General features: G+C 40.7%; 1 protein-coding gene across 7 annotated transcripts in view; it reads right to left on the bottom strand.

Annotated features, from left to right (window-relative positions):
• BCL2L13 (BCL2 like 13) overlaps positions 1–21,038 on the bottom strand; it is a 96,495-nt gene that overhangs the window by 10,228 nt on the left and 65,229 nt on the right. For 4 of the 7 annotated variants that reach the window (XM_025399748.1, XM_025399750.1, XM_025399751.1 and 1 more), the window contains one exon: positions 16,530–16,673. The exons of 1 other annotated variant lie outside the window; for it this stretch is intronic. In XM_025399748.1, coding sequence (XP_025255533.1) covers positions 16,530–16,673 — 144 coding nt within the window. Of the gene's footprint in view, positions 1–10,601; positions 10,643–10,943; positions 11,111–16,529; positions 16,674–21,038 lie in introns of those variants that run through there. 2 more of the 7 variants (XM_025399754.1, XM_025399753.1) reach the window with 2 other exon arrangements.

Here is a 21,038-nt window from a genome sequence, read left to right as displayed (position 1 = left end):
CTCAAATTCCTGATCTTAAGCAATCTGCCTGCTTCGGCCTCCCAAAGTGTTAGGATTATAGGCTTAAGCCACCATGCCTGGCCTCAGTCGTTATCTTTCATCAGAAGCAATGCAAAGACTCCGAAAGGCCTGCAATCCAACTTGGATGATGTTTAAAAAAAAAACAAAAACAAAAACAAAACAGTAAGTTAAGCCAAAAATCTGGAAATCATATTGGATTTCTCCAATTCCTGACTTCTTATCATCAGGAACTGTGCTCTTTAGGTGCTGGTAATACAACAATCTCTACCTTCAAAGAGTTTAAAATACAGTAACAGAGGCCGGGCATTGCTGTCTCATGCCTGAAATCCCAGCACTTTTGGAGGCCCAGGCAGGACGATAAGCTTGAGCCCAGGAATTAGAGACCACCTGGGTAAGATGGTAAGACCCCATCTTTGTAAAAAAAAATAATAATAATAAAAATAGCAATGGAGACAAACAGGGTACTCTGGGAACATGAGAGATTCATGGAAGACAGAACAACAACGTTGGATCTTTTTTTTTTTTTTTTTGTTTTGAGATGGAGTCTCACTCTGTTGCCCAGGCTGCCTGCCACCACACCTGGCTAACTTTTCTAATTTTTGTATTTTTACTAAAGATGGGTTTTCACCATGTTGGCCAGGCTGGTTTTGAACTCCTGACCTCAAGAGATCCACCCATCTCGGCCTCCCAAAGAGCTGGGATTACAGGTGTGAGCCACTGTGCCTGGCCAAAGTTGGATCTTAAAGAATGAAGGAGAAAACCAGCAGATCAAAGATGAGCAAGATATTCCAGGCAGAAGGAAAAGCATAAACAAAAACATGGCGCTGAAAAATATCATCGTATATGCAGACTACTGGCTCTTCAGCATGCCAAAGCACAGGACAGGGAGTGAAGAAAGGCAAAGCTGGAGCTGGAGGAGGAGGAAAGATTAGGCCAAAGAACGAGAAGTAAAATATCAGCGCCTGTCTTGATATAAAACATTGCCTCTACCTCATAAAAGGTCCATGTTTCCCCCTCGGTCTTGCTGAGACATGAATTCAAGACCCTGTCCCACAATATGGCACCTCATACACACCACCAATTGCTTAGAGGAGAAAAGATGAATCTAAGGTACCATCCGGCCATTACATATAGGCTTAGTTTGAATGTTACAAAATAAAGTAGTTCTACATTTGAAGTCTATTTATAATTTTGACTCTTTCAGTTAAAAAGCAAGCGGGCAAATTCATACAATATTTAGAATGATACATTATCTCTTCTTGAGCACATTAATGTTTTCCTAGGAAACCCAACATAAATTTTTGAAAGGCTACAGCACTGTGAAGGGCATTAGAGGGGGCAAAGTCAATCTTCACTATCACTAGGGCCATCATTTAACCCACATCTCTCTGTAATTGTGTACTAGGTGCTCCCTCTGGGAGGGGAGGCTTATCTTGGCAATGTGACTCATTGTGCCCTATAAATGCCATACTAAATTCCCAAGCGCTGTCTCCTTATTCATATAGATACTGGTATTAAAATTTTAGGGGAGCAGAAAAGGTTTTGCAAATATGATGAAAGGTATTAAGACCTCTCTGCCTTAAAACTGTGCTTTCATACAAAGCAGCATACCATTTTAGGGGAAATTTTAGACTCCCTGAAGCACATCTATGGACTCCAATTTAAGACCCCTTATCTGGCTCCATCAGGGTCTGGCTTAAATTCCACTGTATTCAATCTTCCTCTCTTATTTCTCCTGAACTCCTAGACAGCACTGAGTCTGGGCCACACAAAGTATCACAATATCTATTTTGTACCATACTTCTAATTTTTTCACATGTATTAGTCATCTTCTCAACGACACCATAAATACTTCAAGGGAGAAAACATGCCTTCAACTTCTTTGTTATCCCCCAGGTAATGCCTAACATATGCTGAGCAAAGAGTAATGCTCAATAAATGCTTGGATGATAGGAAAGTTGGTCCCATCTTTGATATAAAAGCTCTAAACATCAAGTACTGTGAGGTAGCACTCTTCATTCATCTCTGTATTTCCATACCTCCGAGCTGCACCTGTGTCTTCACTGTTCAAGGTCACACAGCACTGGTGCTAAAGACAATTCCAACCCCAAACAGAGTGACTGAAGTCACACTGTCCCATCAATCCAGAAAATCCAGAATGCTCTCCCAATTCTGCCCATCTGAATCCTTCTTGTTACTTCTAAACTCACAGGATTTATCTGTTACTCCTTGCTATAAAACATACAGGAAATAGTGTGGATCTGCCTTATATCCCTAACTATAAGCTCCTTGAGACTAAGGATATATTTTTATAATATTTTTGTTGCACTGGTTTCTTTTCTCAGCCACACTCTTCCCATGTGCCTCATAGGATTCAATACATATTATATTAATATAATGAAATGTTATGTATAGTTACATTAATATAGGTTGGGTGCAGTGGCTGAGGCCTATAATCCCAGCACTTTGGGAGGCCGAGGTAGGTGGATTGTTTGAGCCCAGGAGTTCAAGACTAGCCTGGGCAACATAGTGAGATTCTATCTCTATAAAAAATACAAAAATTGTTCAGGAGTGGTTGCGCATGCCTGTAGTCCCAGCTACTCGGGAGGCTGAGGTAGGAGGATCCCTAGAGCCTGGGAGGTGGAGGTTGTAGTGAGCCAAGTTTGCACCACTGTCCTCCAGCCTGGATGACCGAGACCCTAACTCAAGGAAAAAAAAAAAAAATATATATATATATATATATATACACACACACACACACAGACACACACACACACACACACACACACATATATATGTAATTAACACTGAAGTCTTTGGAAACTTAGTAAGGCTGGCCCAGTTCTTGAACCTGGGGTCTTTTCCATTGAATAGCTGTCACTTCTCTTTCTGCATCTTTGCATACTTTGCCCACATAGATGAAACATTATTTTCTTTTCCTTATGATTTTTCGTAGAGATGAGGTCTTGCTATGTTGCCCAGACTGGTCTCAAATTTCTGGGCTCCAGTGATCCACCCAAAGTGCTGGGATTATAGGCATGAGCCACCATTCCCGGACAGAATATCCCTTTTTTTTTTTTTTTTTGAGACGGAGTCTCGCTCTGTCACCCAGGCTGGAGTGCTGTGGCCGGATCTCAGCTCACTGCAAGCTCTGCCTCCTGGGTTTACGCCATTCTTCTGCCTCAGCCTCCCGAGTAGCTGGGACTACAGGCGCCCGCCACCTCGCCTGACCAGTTTTTTGTATTTTTTAGTAGAGACGAGGTTTCACTGGGTTAGCCAGGATGGTCTCGATCTCCTGACCTCGTGATCCACCCGTCTCAGCCTCCCAAAGTGCTGGGATTACAGGCTTGAGCCACCGCGCCCAGCCAGAACATTCTTTATGTGCAATATAATATGTATCATAACCTGCCATTCTTGACCTGCAAGTCTCTCTAACGACGAAATATATGTTTTCCAACTTCTACTACAAACAAAGAAGACAGACATTCACTGAAGGTCTGAACAGGACTGAATAATCTCAGAGCATAACCAAAGCTCAGTTTAGGATATATCATAAATGGTCCAAACACACAAAATTCAAAACATAACAACACCTTTCTACGTTCTAGCAGAGGCCTTTTGTTACTGAGTCATGGTCCCCCCAAGCTACCTAAGCTGATCTAAGGAATCCTTGGCTGCTTTTCAACTCAAGTCCTTTACTTCCTTCAAGATGTAACCATATGTCTTTACAAAGCCTTCCCTGATTAAGCCCTACTTTACTTCACAACTACCTTTTTTTTTTTTTTTTTTCCGAGATGGAGTTTCACTCTGTCATCCAGGCTGGAGTGCAGTGGTACGATCTTGGCTCACTGCAACCTCCGCCTCCCGAGTTCAAGCAATTCTCCTGCCTCAGCCTTCTAAGTAGCTGGGATTACAGGTGTGCACCATCACACTTGGCTAATTTTTTTTTTTAAATACTTTTGGTAGAAATGGTGTTTCACCATGGTGTTGGCCAAGCTGGTCTGGAACTCCTGACTTTAAGTGATTCGCCCGCTTCGGCCTCCCAAACTGTCAGGATTACAAGCATAAGCCACCACGCCTGGCCCATTTTTTTTTCTTTGTATAGACAGTCCCCAACTTATGATGGTTCCACTTAACAATATTTTGACTTTACCATGGGTTTATCAGAGTATTAAATGCAATTTCGACTGGGCGCAGTGGATCATGCCTGTAATCCCAGCACTTTGGGAGGCTGAGGCGGGTGGATCACAGGGTCAAGAGATGGAGACCATCCTTGCCAACATGGTGAAACCCAGTCTCTACTAATACAAAAATTAGCTGGGCATGGTGGTGCATGCCTGTAGTCCCAGCTACTCGGGAGGCTGAGGCAGGAGAATCACTTGAATCCGGGAGGCGGAAGTTGCAGTGAGCTGAGATCGCACCACCGCACTCCAGCCTGGCGACAGAGCAAGACTCCATCTCAAAAAAAAAAAAAAATGCATTTTCAACTTATGATAGGTTTATAGGAATGTGCCCCCATCATAAATTGAGGGGCTCTATATTCTACAATACCTACTAAAGAACTGTACTTTACCATGGCTTTCTTGATATTTGTTTAGTTTGAGCAACTAAGCAATTGGCTCTTTTATGTTTAGGGTATGTTTAACTAGTAAGTATAGAATCAGCAATCTAATAAATTCATAGTCACACTCTGTTTGATAGAAGACAAGACAGAAATGTAAGATTATTATAATCTCTGTTTCAGGAGTCTGTTATGCAGTTGGGGAGATTATATAACATCGAGGTCCTCAAACTTTGCTGCCTAGAAGCACATTACAACCCGTAACAATTAAATTAGAATCCTTAATAAAGGTAGGACCCAGGCGTTATATCTGGTTAAATGTAAAAGGGTATAATTCTGCTGTAATCGATTTAATCTTATTCTTGGTCTCTCTCATACCCGAAGCCCATACATACTCTGGCACAATGAACAGGCAGAGGTAAGATGATTTAGACATTTCAGTAACTGCAAGGTAAATCACTTCATCCACTGAATATTTACAATCACTTCAGTAATATCCCAAACTTTGCTGATTCTTGGTAAGTCACCAATAACAAAGAATCACAGCAGGCAACATGAATTAAAATGGCTACTGTTTACTTAGGGAACTATTTCTGTAACCTTCCTGAAAGACTGGAGGTCCAAGACGGAGAAGAACCCGCTCACCAAAGCCATATCAACAGTTAAGCTAAGTTTTCCTGTAAAGTTGTATTTACCTATCTTTTTGCCAGAACATAATCTGAATGAGTCACGCAGATCCTCTAACATCTGTCACTAAGGAATTACTGTGTCGTATAATTTATATACCCAAAGGCTTATCTGCTTATTAAGTCATCTCTTCAAAAACCTCCATTTTGTGAAGATCAGAAAGGCAGGCTCATGTACAGAAAAATTTTACAAGGAAGAAGAAAAGGGTAGTATCAGGTAGCACAAAGTTCCCATTTGTCCCTTATTAACTGTAGTCCACTTCCGTTATTTATTTGCTCTTTCAAAATCTCCAAATGAGAAACCAATACTATGGCTTAGCAGCTGTGTAATCCTCCATCCTCAAATCTCTGTAATGTAATGTCGCTAACAGGAAAGTGATGAGGCATTGCGGAGGATTAAACTTTTTTCATTACTGAAACTACCAACATTTTAAAACTGGGCTAAGTCTTTTTGTTAAGTGAAGAACAAGTTGGGAAAGTCAATACACAATATACAGATTTACTCAATATTGAGTAAATCTGTCACAGTCTCACCATGAGAAGCAAGTAAGGTCATCCAATTTTATCAAATAATTTGCATTTCAGAGTTACGAAAAATAGTCAAAGAACATCAGTTACTTCACTACAAGTGGCTTAAAACAGTGTACGCTTCTTAGTCTTTCACTTACATTAAAAATTTTTCACCAAAAAAGAAAAAAACCCTCAAAAAATGTTATTAAACTCCCACCACCAAACTTGACTTACTTGGAGACAAGGAACATAATTTATGTTCTTCATTCTTAATCTTGGAGTCACCTCTGCTCTCACTTTCTATTCATACTCCACAAGTTTTGTAATCTGTTTTCATGCCATGTCAAAAGATGTAGCCTTACAATTACACAGTTCTTCCAACAGAAAGGTTGTCCAGTGGTCAGAGAGGTCTCAAGTGACAACTGATAGGCATCCTCAAAGGTTACTTATCTGCACTTCTAAAAACAGAGCCTCTAATAGCAATGACTGACTAAATAAGCAAAAACTGAAACAAAAACAAGAGCCATAACGAAAACACTTAAGAATTTTAGTTCTCAGAAAACAGACCTTTAGGGCTCTAAAATAAGTAAAGTAAAATGGAAATTTCAAAAGTTCCATCATGGCTGGGCATGGTGGCTCACGCCTGTAACCTTAGCATTTTGGGAGGCGGGGACAGGTGATCACTTGAGCCCAGGATTTTGTGACCAGCCTGGGCAGCATGGCAAAACTGCATCTCTACAAAAAAAATACAAAAGTTAGGTGAGTGTGGTGGTGCATGCCTGTGGCTCCAGCTACTCGAGAGGCTGAGATGGGAGGATCATTTGAGCCCAGGAGGTAAAGGCTACAGTGAGTCATGTGCCACTGCACTCCAGTCTGGCCAAAAGAGTGAAACCCTGTCTCAAAAAAAAATAAGGCCCATCATGAAGAAATAAGGGAAAAGTCAACAAACTGAAAATTAAAAGTAAAATGTCTCTTTCCCTTATTATTATCTTTTAATGAGGGTCACACTCTGTCACCCAGGGGCTACAGTGCAGTGGCATAATCATAACTCATTACAGCCTGAAAACTCTGGGCTCAGCAGATCCTCCCACCTCAGCCTCTTGAGTTGCTGGGATTATAGTCATGAGCCACTGCACCACTGCACCTGGCTTTTCCTCTTATTTTTAACAGCTCAAAGTTAACAAAAGACTGAAGAATGTTCTTTGTTCCACATCTAGAGGATCTTTTCATCTCATCTAAGACATTAGATCAAGTTTGTCTGATCACAACTTTGGCATAATATATTGTTTAAAAGCCAACTCAGATTTATTTATTTTTTATTTTTATTTACTTTTTTTGAGACGAGTCTAGCTCTGTCACCCAGGCTGGAGTGCAGTGGCGTGATCTCAGCTCACTGCAACCTCCGCCTCCCAAGTCCAAGGAATTCTCCTGCCTCAGCCTCCGGGGTAGCTAAGATTACAGGTGTGCGCCACTACGCCCGGCTAATTTTTTTTTTTTAATTTTTAGCAGAGATGGGGTCTCACCGTGTTGCCCAGGCTGGTCTCAAATTCCTGACCTCAAATTATCTGCCTGCCTCGGCCTCCCAAAGTGCTGGGTTTACAGGCGTGAGCCACTGCACCCAGTCAATTCAGATTAAATAGCTTTATGTCTTGCTGTCATGGCCTCCATACCTTACAATGTATTTCTGTATTTAGGACATGTGACATTTTAATGAAGATTCACCGAACATTCTGTGCTCTTATGTAAGAAGTCTTAAAGAAAGAACAGATTACTAAGCTTTTACTCCTGAGGACCAATCCACATCAAACAAAAATATAAAAATAGCACTTTTTTTTTTTTTTTTTTTAAGACAAGGTCTTACTCTATTACCCAGGCTGGAGGTCAGTGGCACAATCTTGGCTTACTGCAGCCTTGACCTCCCAGGCTTAGGTGATCCTCCCGCCCCAGTCTCCTGAGTAACTAGGACCACAGATTACTCCCAGTTAATTTTCATATTTTTTGTAGAGACGAAGTCTCACTCACCATGTTGTCCAGGCTGGTCTTGAGCTCCTGGACTTGGGCAATCTACCTGCCTCGGCCTCCCAAAGTGCTGGGAATACAGGAGTGAGCCACTGCACCCGGTCAATGTTTTCTTTTGTTCTGTTTTGTGACTGAGTCTCACTCTGTTGCCCAGGCTGGAGTGCAGCAGCACGATCTCAGCTCCTAGGTTCTGCAATCTGGGTTCAAGCGATTCTCCTGCCTCAGTCACCTGAGTGGTTGGGATTACAGGAACCCACCACCATGCATGGCTAATTTTTCTATTTTTATCTATTTTATTTTATTTATTTATTTATTTATTTCTCCCGGGTTCCAGCAATTCTCCTGCCTCAGCCTCCTGAGTAGCTGGGACTACAGGCGTGCACCACCATGCCCGGCTAATTTTTGTATTTTTAGTAGAGACAGGGTTTCACCATGTTGGTGAGGCTGGTCTTGAACTCTGGACCTCAGGTGATCTGCCCATCTTGGCCTCCCAGTGTTGGGATTACAAGCATGAGCCACCACGTCCAGCCTCAATTTTGTATTTTTGAGACAGGGTTTTGCCATGTCACCGGGCTGGAGCTTCTTTTTTTTTTTTTTTTTTTTTTTTAGAGTCTCGCTCTGTCACCCAGGCTGGAGTGCAGCGGCATGATCTCGGCTCACTGCAAGTTCCGCCTCCCGGGTTCACGCCATTCTCCTGCCTTAGCCTCCTGAGTAGCTGGGACTACAGGCGACAGCCACCACGCCCGGCTAATTTCTTGTATTTTTAGTAGAGACGGGCTTTCACAGTGTTAGCCAGGATGGTCTCGATCTCCTGGTCTTATGATCCGCCCACCTTGGCCTCCCAAAGTGCTGGGACTACAGGCGTGAGCCACCACGCCCGGCTGAGCCTCTCTTAATAATTACTGTCATGATGAAGAGCAGGCTTTCACTAAAAGAAAAAGAGCTGTTTTGGATAATATCTTACTTACAACTTATCATATTAGAAGAATAACATCTACAAGTAGCCTCGGAATCATTCTAACGATCTAAATTGTTTTTAATACAAAATATCTGTGTTGCTGAGAGTATCTATCTCTTTGGCTTCACTGACATAAAATGCAAAGGAGTAATTTCAAGGGCTCAAAAATATAAAACTAGCTGGGATAAACCATGAGTTAAATATGCACAAAGAAGCAGAGAGCTATGTCTTGTTATTGTTTTTAAATAAATGAAGGCAGACGGGTTGCATCTGCTTGTGTAGAAGCAGCAGAGATGTACAGACCCACCCCTTCCCCATCTTGGCACTGTGCCCAGAAACAGTTGGGTGGGGCCTGAGCCCTCGTGGTTCAGGCGGTACACAGGGAGATGCCCATGGTTCAGGGCCCCAGTCAGGGGGTTTGTGGCCTGAGCATGTTGCCTTAGCTTGCTATGACAAATTGGATAGTAACAATAGGTAACCCTTATGTAATTCTTATCATGTGCCCTTCTAAAGACTTCACTTAAATTAATCTATTTAAACCTCACAACAATGCTATGAGAGGATTATTATTATTTCCACTCCACAGACATGGAAACCAAAACAAGTAAATAAGATAAGTAGTTTTCCCAAAGTAATAAAGCTGGGATTCAAACCCAGGCAGTTTGCCTCCAGGGTCCACATTTTTACCAATTATGCTGTCCTGCCTCTTAGGTGAAGTCCCTGATTGATTTCTGGTGCTTTTCTTTCTGTAACAGAGTGCCTTTTGAGTTAATGGCCAGAAGTATTCATAGATAGAGCATGTTATTCTTGGTGTTTTTTTCAAGCAAACACACAAAGATATATGCATTAAACTCTTCAATTAAAAAGGGAAGCAGAGAAGAAACACGTAGATAAAAGGAATATATCAAAATAAATGTAAAATAAAATACAAATATAACTTTGCTTTGGTGGTAGGAACTAAGTAAGAAACTAAGTAAAGGAATATATCAAAATAAATATAAAATAAAATGCAAACATTACTTTGGTGGTAGGAGCTAAGTAAAAATCAGGTTGACAATCGCTCAAAGAACTACTAGAAAAATTGGCTGCATCATGATGTCTTAATTTTTTTGTTTCACTTTTTTTTTGGTGGGGGCAGCGGGTCACATCAATTACAAATTATTCTGCCACCTCAAGCAATATTTTACCTTCTGAGACATAGCTGCTGCTGCGCTGAGCTCCTATGAACTTTTCCATCTGAAGAAGCTTTGGCAAAATTCCAAAGCCCATCTACATTGGTAAACTCGTCTAAGGACCCATTTTCCCTTAAGATTTATGCCAACAAACCTCTGTCATTACTTCTCAGACTTTATATATCTATCTGTCAAGAAAAAGAGCTGTTTTGGATAATACACTAATTACAACTCATATTAGAAAAACATCTACAAGTAGCCTTAGAACGATTCTGACAACTTAAATCATTGTTAATACAAAATATCTGTCATGTTGGGAGTATCCATCCCTTTGGCTCCACTGACTAAAACACACAAAGGCTCCACTGACATTTTGTAACTTCGAGGGCTCAAAAATATACAACTAGCTGGGATCAACCAGCTGGTTTTATATTTTTGAGCCCTCGATGTTACAAAATGGAAACAGGTCACTGCTTTAGACCCTTATAACCAAATGCCTCTCAGATCACTATTAACCTAAAATAAGAAAATGGACTGTGTTGAAGAAATTACACAGAAGCAATTTTCCACCCAACACGATGAGGAAGATCCACAAAAAATACGTTTCAGAGTATAACACAGTAAACATCCACACCCACATATACAGCAGGCAGATTTCCCAAAACACTACTTACTCTTACTAAATTGATTTTAGCTGCAACCCACTTCATTAATTTCAGATCATCTCCTTTGTGTCAGCTCCCACAATATGAAAACTATTCTAACAAATTATTAACCTAAAAGCTTCCAAGAGATAGTTTTTAAATATCCTAGATTAAACAAACAAAAACCTATTCTAAAATCAGAAGCTTCATGTCAAAAGAAAATGACAAAGATTAATTTTATTCAAAATACTTAAATATTACAATAGACATTAGATGACATTTCCTCCAATAATCTTTTATGTAACCTAAAAGCAAATCTTTCACAGAAGTATTTAGCATGTGACGAAGGAGAAAGTAAAATACAAGCCTTACCACAGTGGACTTGCTCTGCCCTTTCCAGGAGACAGACTTACTTCCAACGTAGCAACACAAGCCCAGGAAATGAAAGAGAATGAGGAGGGAGGGAGCAAGGATGACTCAGGGAGAATCACAGCACATGAACCAGTCTGTGCCCTCACTGGGCTGCAGGGCAAATAAAAGTCAGAACTGAAACTAAGAGGAAACGGTGATCAGGCTTAAGGAGAAGGAAAGAAAACCCACGCTCTTCAGAGACACATGTGAAAACCTGCATTTGTAAAAATGTAACATTTCACAAAACACGTTCACATCATTATTTTGTGGGATAGAGAAGCTATTCTTCTCTTTTTGTAGTTGAAACTGAGGTTCAGAGAGGTTAAACGAATCCTTCCAAAACACAGGGCTAGTATTTGGCAGAGCTGGGGCAAGAAACAAATCTTGTGATTTCTAATCCTTTTCTCAATTCATCATTCGCTGAAAAAAGGCAGAGTGAAAAAAACAACAAGGTAGAAAGAGAAAACAGGCTGGGCAAGGTGGTGCATGCCTGTAATCCCAGCATTTTGGGAGGCCAAGGAGGGAGGATTGCTTGAAGCCAGGAGTTTGAGACCAGCTTGGGCAACACAGTGAAACCTTCTCTCTGCAAAAAATAAGCCAAGTGTGGTAGTGCATGCACACTTGTGGTCCCAGCTACTAGGGAGGCTGAGGTGGGAGGATCACAAGCCCAGGAAGTTGAGGCTGCAGTGAGCCATGATCATGCCACTGTACTCCAGCCAGGGCAACAAGGCAAGACACTGTCTCTAAGTCCTAGACATTTCTGCTAATAATTCAGAAAACAAAATATTATTTTTCTCCTTCAAATCTGTATGTCCAAAGCCTGCCTGTTCCTAACTGACAATGTGCTATCACTCCATTAATCCAACAGATTATGGCTGCTGGCACCACCTCCTCTGCTGCAGGTTTTCAAAAGCAGCTGCACTTTGAGAAATAGGCAGTTTGTTTCACTTGATGTTGTGTTCCAGTGACTAAAGACAAATACATTCCCCGTGGAAATCATACCACAGGCTTTATATAACAGACAAGCAGTATCATGTGGTCAAATGATTCTCTTCTGGAAGGGTTTTAAGAGCTGTCAATGTAATGTTCAACACGAAGTATCTTAAGGAGATTCACGTTGACAGCTTATGTCACCGGATACATTTTCACCAATTGGCATTTAAAAAAAAAGCAGTATCCGCCAGGCACAGTGGCTCACGTCTGTAATCCCAGCACTTTGGGAGGCCGAGGTAGGCGAATCACAAGGTCAGGAGATTGAGACCATCCTGGCTAACATGGTGAAACCCTGTCTCTACTAAAAATACAAAAAATTAGCCGGGCGTGGTGGTGGGCGCCTGTAGTCCCAGCTACTTGGGAGGCTGAGGCAGGAGAATAGCATGAACCTGGGAGGCGGAGCTTGCAGTGAGCTGAGATCATGCCACTGCACTCTAGCCTGGGCGACAGAGCAAGATTCCATCTCAAAAAAAAAAAAAAAAAAGCAGTTTCTTGGTTGTTTTTTTTGGTTTTTTTGTTTGTTTGTTTGTTTGTTTTGGAGACAGAGTTTCACTCTTGTTTCCCAGGCTGAAGTGCAATGGCGTGATCTCGGCTCACTGAAATCTCTGCCTCCCTAGTTCAAGCAATTCTCCTGCCTTAGCCTCCCAAGTAGCTAAGATTACAGGTGCTTGCCATCACACCCAGATAATTTTTGTATTTTTAGTAGAGATGGGGTCTCACCATGTTGGCCAGGATAGTCTCAAACTCCTGACCTCAGGTGATCTGCCCGCCTCGGCCTCCCGAAATGCTGGGATTATAGGCATGAGCCACCATACCCAGCCTAATATCTTAGTTTTAAACACAAGCAAACGGAGAGCTTAGACTGAACAATGTGAAATATAGATTGGACATTCAAATTTAGAGATAAAACACATTGGAAATATTAATGAAGGCCAGGTGCAGTGGCTCACGCCTGTAATCCCAGCACTTTGGGAGGCCTAGGTGGGTGGATCACCTGAGGTCAGGAGTTTGAGACCAGCCTGCCAACATGGCGAAACTCTATCTCTACTAAAAATACAAAAAGTAGCTGGTCATAGTGGCGCACACCTGTAAACTCAGCTACTCAGGAGGCTGAGGCACAAGAATAGCTTGAACCTGGGAGGCAGAGGTTGCAGTGGGCTGCAATTGTGCCACTGCACTCAAGCCAGGATGACAGAGCAAGACTGTTCTAAAAAAAAAAAAAAAAAAAGAAGTATTAATGAACTAGTTATCCAGGCAGTAGATCTTTTCTTTTTGCACAGATACTGGAGTTGAATAATATACTTACTTTCTCTGTAACAAATTACAATCACCAAACAAACCTGGATGTACATCGTCATAAAACTGAAAGTCGAGAAGGGAGTGCATAATATTCCCTGAATTTTTCTTCCTTTGTTGTAAAGCACCATATGGGATAAGTGACAGTTAACCTGGGATGTCTCCTGGCTATCACACAAACCATACACTACACTGGCAAACGGTTTTAAAAAGTATTAAAGTAGGAAGACAACAATAACAATAAATTGTCACAATTCTTATTTTTAAGAACAGCTCAAAAAATATTTTTATTTTCCTAAGACAAATGCTCAGGATTTTCTTCAGTAAGCATTTGCCAAGCACATAAACCTAGTACGTTCGATACTAGTATCCATAGTAATTAAATTTACACATTTTAAAAATTAACTCAAACCCTTAGATGCATAGTGGCTAAAAAACAATAATGAAACTTTATGAAAAGTACTCTCTCTACGGAATCACTGACTGTTGAGCAAATTACAACAAGTAAACTTAAAAAACATTTCTTTTTTTTTTTTTTGGGACGGAGTCTCGCTCTGTAGCCCAGGCTGGAGTGCAGTGGCGAGATCTCGACCTCGGCTCACTGCAAGCTCCACCTCCTGGGTTCACACCATTCTCCTGCCTCAGCCTCCTGAGTAGCTGGGACCACAGGCGCCCGCCACCGCACCCGGCCAATTTTTTGTATTTTTAGTAGAGACGGGGTTTCACTGTGGTCTCGATCTCCTGACCTCATGATCCGCCCACCTCAGCCTCCCAAAGTGCTGGGATTACAGGCGTGAGCCACCGCACCCGGCTTAAAAAACATTTCTAGGCCCAAAGAAAGAAAGAAAAAAACCCAGGAGCAAGAATGGAAAAGACTAAAATGATAAACAGTGAAATTAACCCAAGGAGATGAGTGAAGTCCAAATAAATGTCACTTCCTCAGTGCAGCCTCCCCTGAGTAATATAAAAACTCTGACCCCTACATCATGTGTCTCCCTGCGTTGTTGTCACAGCACGTAACTCCCTGTAGTGTATGAAGATACACTACACATCTTCACTGTGGTCTCTCTCCATTAGAGTGTCATCTATCTCGGGTCAAGGAAACGCTCTGCTGACAGCTCTCTACTGAGAACCTAGAACAGGGCACAGTATGCAGCAGGTGCTCAATACATGGCTGAATGATGAATGACTGCTTGGAACAAGACAAATTGAAATAAAAAGATAAAATACAGATACAAATGCTGGGATGGATATACTGATATTTTAAAGAATAAGAGGAGGGGCCGGGCACAGTGGCTCATGCCTGTAATCCCAGCACTTTGGGAAGCTGAGGCAGGCAGATCACAAGGTCAAGAGATTCAGACCATCCTGGTCAACATGGCGAAACCCCGTCTCTACTAAAAACACAAAAATTAGCAGGGCGTGGTGGCGGGTGCCTGTAGTTCCAGCTACTCGGGAGGCTGAGGCATGAGAACCGCTTGAACTCAGGAGGCGGAGGCTGCAGTGAGCTGAGATTGTGCCACTGTACTCCAGCCTAGCAAGAGTGAGACTCCGTCTCAAAAAAAAAAAAAAAAAAAAAGAATAAGAGGAGAGAGGGACAGAGAGAGGAATGGAGAGAAGGTTCAGTTCAGCTAAGACAGACATGAAATCCTAACCAGAAGCTATAATCAGGTCTCGAGCATATACATTTATTTGGCAAGGATTTTCATTAATGTCATTTTTAATACAGAAGGATTTCAAACAGTCTTCACTCCTTCAGGAAAGTTTAAAAAAAATATGGTTCATCCAAACTATTTAACTACTGTTAAAAAAGAAACACAGCCGGGCGTGGTGGCTCACACCTTTAATCCTAGCACTTTGGGAGGCCAAGGCAGGAAGACTGCTTCAGCTCAGGAGTTTGAGATCAGCCTGGGCAACAGAGAAAGACCCTGTCTCTTTTTATTTAAAAAAAAAATAATAAAGATTTTAAAAACAAAACCAGAAATAAGTACGTTTCAAGTACAATGTGGAAGGAAGCCCATATTGTACAATACTTCTACATTTAAAACTATCAAGTATTATTGAGAGAAATTAAAGATATCCTTTAATATCAAAGGGATATTTGACATTTTGGGCTGGATTATTTAGAAAGAAAAAAAATAGATTTTAGGACAAAAAACATTTCTAGAGACAAAGTCCATAACTGTAATAATAAAACATTCAATTCACCAAGGGTTGATAATTACAACTTTTAGTCACCTACAATTGACAGAACTAAAGGGAAAATGGAAAATCTACCACCATAGTAGCAAATCTGAACATGTCTCTCTTAGCAAATAATTAGACAAAAAAATTGGAAATGACTGAAAGATTTAAAATACATAATTATTAAGACTGATTAAATGTGAATGGACACGTACAGACCTCTGCACCAACAATTAGAGAATATATGTTCTCCTGAAACACGCATAAAAAAAAAAAATATATATATATATATATTTGTTGTTGTTGTTGTTGCTCTGTCGCCCAGGCTGGAGTGAAGTGGCGCTATCTTGGCTCACTGCAACCTCTGCCTCCTGGGTTCAAGTGATTCTCCTGCCTCGGCCTCCTGAGTAGCTGGGATTACAGGCACATGCCACCATACCCGGTTAATTTTTTGTATTTTTTTGTACAGACAGGGTTTCGTCATGTTGACCAGGCTGGTCTTGAACTCCTGACCTCAGGTGATTCACCCACCTCAGCCTCCCAAAGCACTGGGATTACAGATGTGCACCACTGCGCCCAGCCCTATATATATATATTCTTTAAAACTGATCATGATAGCAGGCCATAACTCAAGTTTCAATGCCATGATGGCCGTGCTTTCTGATGAAACAGAATTAAATTAGTAATTGAAAAGAAAATTTTTAAACCTGTAAATATTTGGAAATTAAAAAATAATTTCCAAGTAATTCAAGGGTCAAAGAACATATAAGGAAAATTTGAAAACAACCGAACAAACTGAATAATAATAATAATTACATATCAAAAAATAGGATAGAGCGCGGCACAGTGGTGGGCACCTATAGTCCCAGCCTGTGCTCCTGGCTATTCAGGACCTGAGGCAGGATCACTTGAGCCCAGGAGTTTGAGACTGAAGCCTGCATGACAGTGTCTGCTATTAGACGCTGCACTCCAGCCCAGGCAACACAGCAAGAACCCATCTCTTAAGCAAAACAACAACAACAATGAACCTAATTTTTTTTCAAGAAAATATTTTTAATATATAACAGCTCATACCCAGCCACCTTGCTGAATGATGTACTCTGCCGAATAGTCCTCCAGGTATGTCACGCCAAACTGCAGCAGTGCACTCAAAGGTTCTTGACCACGTCTTGTCAATTCCAAAAGCATGTGTCGTAGCAAAACCAGAGGCACCAAAATCTTCGATGCAAAGATGAGAGAATAAAAAAACCACACTGAAATTCTTATAATGTGTTTTATATGTTCAACTACTAGAAAATTATACTTAAATGCATCATTAAGGTATTTTATTTTCATTATATAAAGGAAATAAAACAGTAACTTCTATTAGGACTTTTGTGAATACTGCATGTAGGTTTTATACAATAGGTAGGTAGAAATAGTTATTGAAAATAATTAGGCATGTGTGTGCCTGTATGTGTGTGTGAGAAATAACATATATAGAAGGAAATTCACTGATGCATTATTGATTAATTTCTTTTTTCTCTTTTTTTTTTTTTTTTGAGATGGAGTCTTGCTCTTTCGCCTAGGCAGTGGCGCAATCTCGGCTCACTGCAGCCTCCGCCTCCCAGGTTCAAGCAATTCTCTGCTCAGCCTCCTGAGTAGCTGGGATTACAAGTGTCCACCATGACGCCTGGCTAATTTTTGTATTTTAAGTAGAGACAGGGTTTCACCATGTTGGCCAGGCTGGTCTCAAACTCCTGGCCTCAAGTGACCTGCCCACCTCAGCTTCCCAAGTGCTGGGATTATGCGCTTGTGCCACTGTGCCCAGCCTGAAGCATTATTTATAATAGCAGAAAACTAGAAAAACAACCAAACAGGGACTAGTTAAATAAATTATCATCATCCAGTAAAATATGCAGCTGTTAAAAAGACTTCGATCGCTTACTACCCAATCACCAGGATTTACTTTAAGTGAAAAAAAAGGCAAGTTATAGAAGAATACATACAGTACCATTTGTGTAATAAAAACATATACAAATATATATGTTTATATAATCCTACAGTATCTCCAGAAAAATTCGCAAGAAACTGGTAATACTGGTTGCCTAAAAGGAACTAGGTGACTGGCAACAAGGATGAGAGAAAACTTTTATTTTTCAAAGCCTATCTTTCTGTACTTTTTTGTACTTTGTACCAAGTGCTTTTATTATTTGGAAATAAGAACTTTTAAAAATTAAGAGCTATCTTGCAAAACTCATCAAAAGTCAAACATAAAAGATGCCATTACAATCTACACCTAATAACCATGTGGCTCAATACTTAAAAGTCATTAAAAATTACAACAGAAACTAACTAGAGTCCCTGTCTTCCTTTAAAAAAAAAAAATGCATATTGAAAAAAACCTAAGTATTCAGGTAGCCATCTGCATGCAGTCTGTTTTGTCTAAAACATCAAGAGGTCCATATGCCTGGAAAAGGAATGCAAAAGGAAATGAAACCAATTCCAGTTCCTTGTTAGCAGACTACCAAGGAAATAACCCAGGGATGACAAAATACTTCTGCAGGAGGACAAACAAAAAACAATGAGTTTTATATTTCAAACTAACATTCCTTGGCTTCTAAAGAAAGGAAAAGAAAGCAGCCCTGGGGGAATCTCTATCAAAATCTGAAAGGAAGAATGCAGTGAACACATAATGTCTTTACTTCTTCACATTCTAAAGGTGCTCCAGCCCAAAATATATTGAAAACTCCTTCTTAACACTGATGGAGTAGCATAGGGCTATAAGGAAGAACACATTAGGCATTTCCACAATAAGAAAACTTATACTATTACACAAACAAACAAAAAACTGTTTATATTTTGCCGTGGGTAGCAGCAGGTAAGGAGTGGCTCATGAACCAGTGGTGCTAATCTGTGTATCAACTTAAAGGTCTGGGATGTCCTGGACTTCAAAACATTCTAATTTCCCATAATAATCCATGATACTATAACATTTTAAAGTTATTCATATTTAAGCTCTATTACCTCTTGGGGAAATGAGCTGTAAATATTTTATGCTTGTTTTATACAAAATACCAGTAAGTTTTATTTGTTCCAAATTTAACTCTTTCATATATCGAAAAGCAGACACCCTAGTTTTACTACGTAAGAATCTAGTGATAAATCTGCAATTCTCTTTCACTCCTGGAAGAGCAGTGAAAAGCCTCATTCACTAGACTTCCAGTCTGAAATCCACTATTCTCTTATTCTGTTTTACATATGGCCATTGCTCCATTGCAATGCAAAGTGATCCATTTGATCACTTCAGTTCCCTTTTCTGGATCTTCCCTTTTCCAATATCTTTCTTGAAACGCAGTAACCACAGTGCAGAAACGTCATTTTTCAGGATGGACATTTTCTATGTGGTTGGTAATACGCTTCTTGGTGGTACATGCTATGTCAGATGACTCGTTTTTTTTCCCTTCATTCCTCATACAGTTATTAAATGACTACCATATACCAGGCTTACCTATTTGGCATGCTATCTTCAGGGACCTGTATGATGACGTCCAAGGCCACTGTACCATTTAGATTGTCTTTAAGCAGCTAAATCCTAAGAGGATTTACACATAATCCTACACACAAAGCTCCATGAGTTAATTCTACAACTGACCTCCATCAATTTGACATTTTACCATCCACAAGAATTTTACATAATCTGCACAACTGATTTTTTTTGGACTCTTCCCTCCCACATTATTTTTTTAAATGTTAAAACAAAACTAGATCCCCAGGCATCCACTCCTAGAAGAACCCACGATTCACATGTCTAGGTCTAAAAAGTCAGCAAACAGTTTTATCTTTGATTCTTTCTTAAAAGTCATTTCCTTACTGGATAACAGTAATCCCCACATCATATATAATTTTTTTTTCTTCAACTGTTTTTGCAATGAAATGCTAAAGTATTTTTGGCCATCAAAACAGATTACCTCCACTGGCTTACCTTTATCCATACACTTATTTAATCTCCTGACATCTCTTCAAACACTATGTGGTCTCTTTAACAGGTTAGACCTACTTAAATTCAGTGACATTATCCTTTTATTAAAGAATATATGAGCTTGCTTGGTATAGAAATGAAGGGTACTAACTTACAGCTCTGAGAGTCCCTTTCATTACAACGAATATGTATGATAACAGTGACATATTCTGCTCCACCAATCTATTTAATCCTTCTGTGACTTAACAGTTCTAATAAAAATCATATTCTACAAATTTTATCTATACCGAATTCACTGATTAGGTTTGTCTTTGATTTGTGTGCTTCAAAATACAGTGTAAGAGACAACCAGATATTATATGTCACCCAGTGTGATGCAATAGGAAACAGATAAAACCACCCAATAGGTATTCTTGCCAAAAAGATTGAACCTGAATCTGATCAGGAAGGAAATACAGACACAGAAGAATATGTTAAGTGATATCTCAGTGATATAGTCAATTAAATCCAGAAATTAGAAAATTTTTCAGGAAAAATAACTTGTAACTAAATTAAAGAGAGAAAAAAAAGAGGGAGGATAAGTCTACATATTAAAAGAGACTTCAGGCACATATTATTTACTCCATTTATTTGAAATGTCCAGAACAGACAAATTCATTAAGACAGAAAGCAGAGTCATTGTTGTTGTGGGCTGGGAGGAGCAGGAAAGGAAATGGGGAGTAACTACTAATAGGCAGAGTGACTACTAATAGGTATGGGCTTTCTTTTTTTTTCTGAAACAGTGTGGCACTGTTGTGCAGGCTGGAATACAGTGGCACCATCTCGGCTCACTGCAACCTCCACCTCCTAGGCTCAAGCCATCCTCCCACCTCGGCCTCCCAAATAGCTCAGAATACAGGTGCGCACCACCATGTCTGGCTTTTTTTTTTTTTAAGAGGCAGGGTCTTGCTATGTTGCCCAGGCTGGTCTCGAACTTCTGGGCTCAAGCCATCATCCTGCCTCGGCCTCCCAACGTGCTGGGATTACAGGTGTGAGTTACTGTACTGCATCCAGCCCTTTATAAAATATATTTCAGGCCAGGAAGGGTGGCTCATGCGTGTAATCCCAGCACTTGGTAGGACAAGGCAGGCAGATCACCTGAGGTCAGGGGTTTGAGACCAGCCTGGCCAACATGGCGAACCCTGTCTCTACTAAAAGTACAAAAATTAGCTGGGTGTAATGGTGGGCACCTGCAAGCCCAGCTACTTGGGAGGCTGAGGCAGGAGAACTGCTTGAACCCGGGAGGCAGAGGCTGCAGTGAGCCGAGATTGCACCACTGTACTCCAGGCTGGGCAACAAAGCGAGACTCCAACAACAACAACAACAACAAAAGGCTGGGCATAGTGGCTCACACTTGTAATCCCAGCAATTTGGGAGGTTGAGGTGAGTGGCAGATCACAAGGTCAGGAGTTTGAGACCAGCCTGACCGCCAACACAGTGAAACCCCATCTCTACTGAGAATACAAAAATTAGCTGGGCGTGGTAGCGGGTACCTATAATCCCAGCTACTCGGGAGGCTGAAGCAGGAGAACTGCTTGAACCTAGGAGGCGGAGGCTGCAGTGAGCCAAGATCATGCCACTGC

This window comes from Theropithecus gelada, chromosome 10, assembly GCF_003255815.1.
Source record: "Theropithecus gelada isolate Dixy chromosome 10, Tgel_1.0, whole genome shotgun sequence".
NCBI classification, from domain to species: domain Eukaryota; kingdom Metazoa; phylum Chordata; class Mammalia; order Primates; family Cercopithecidae; genus Theropithecus; species Theropithecus gelada.
The sequence above is the reverse complement of the archived record's forward strand: the minus strand, read 5'-3'. Positions and strand labels throughout refer to the sequence as shown.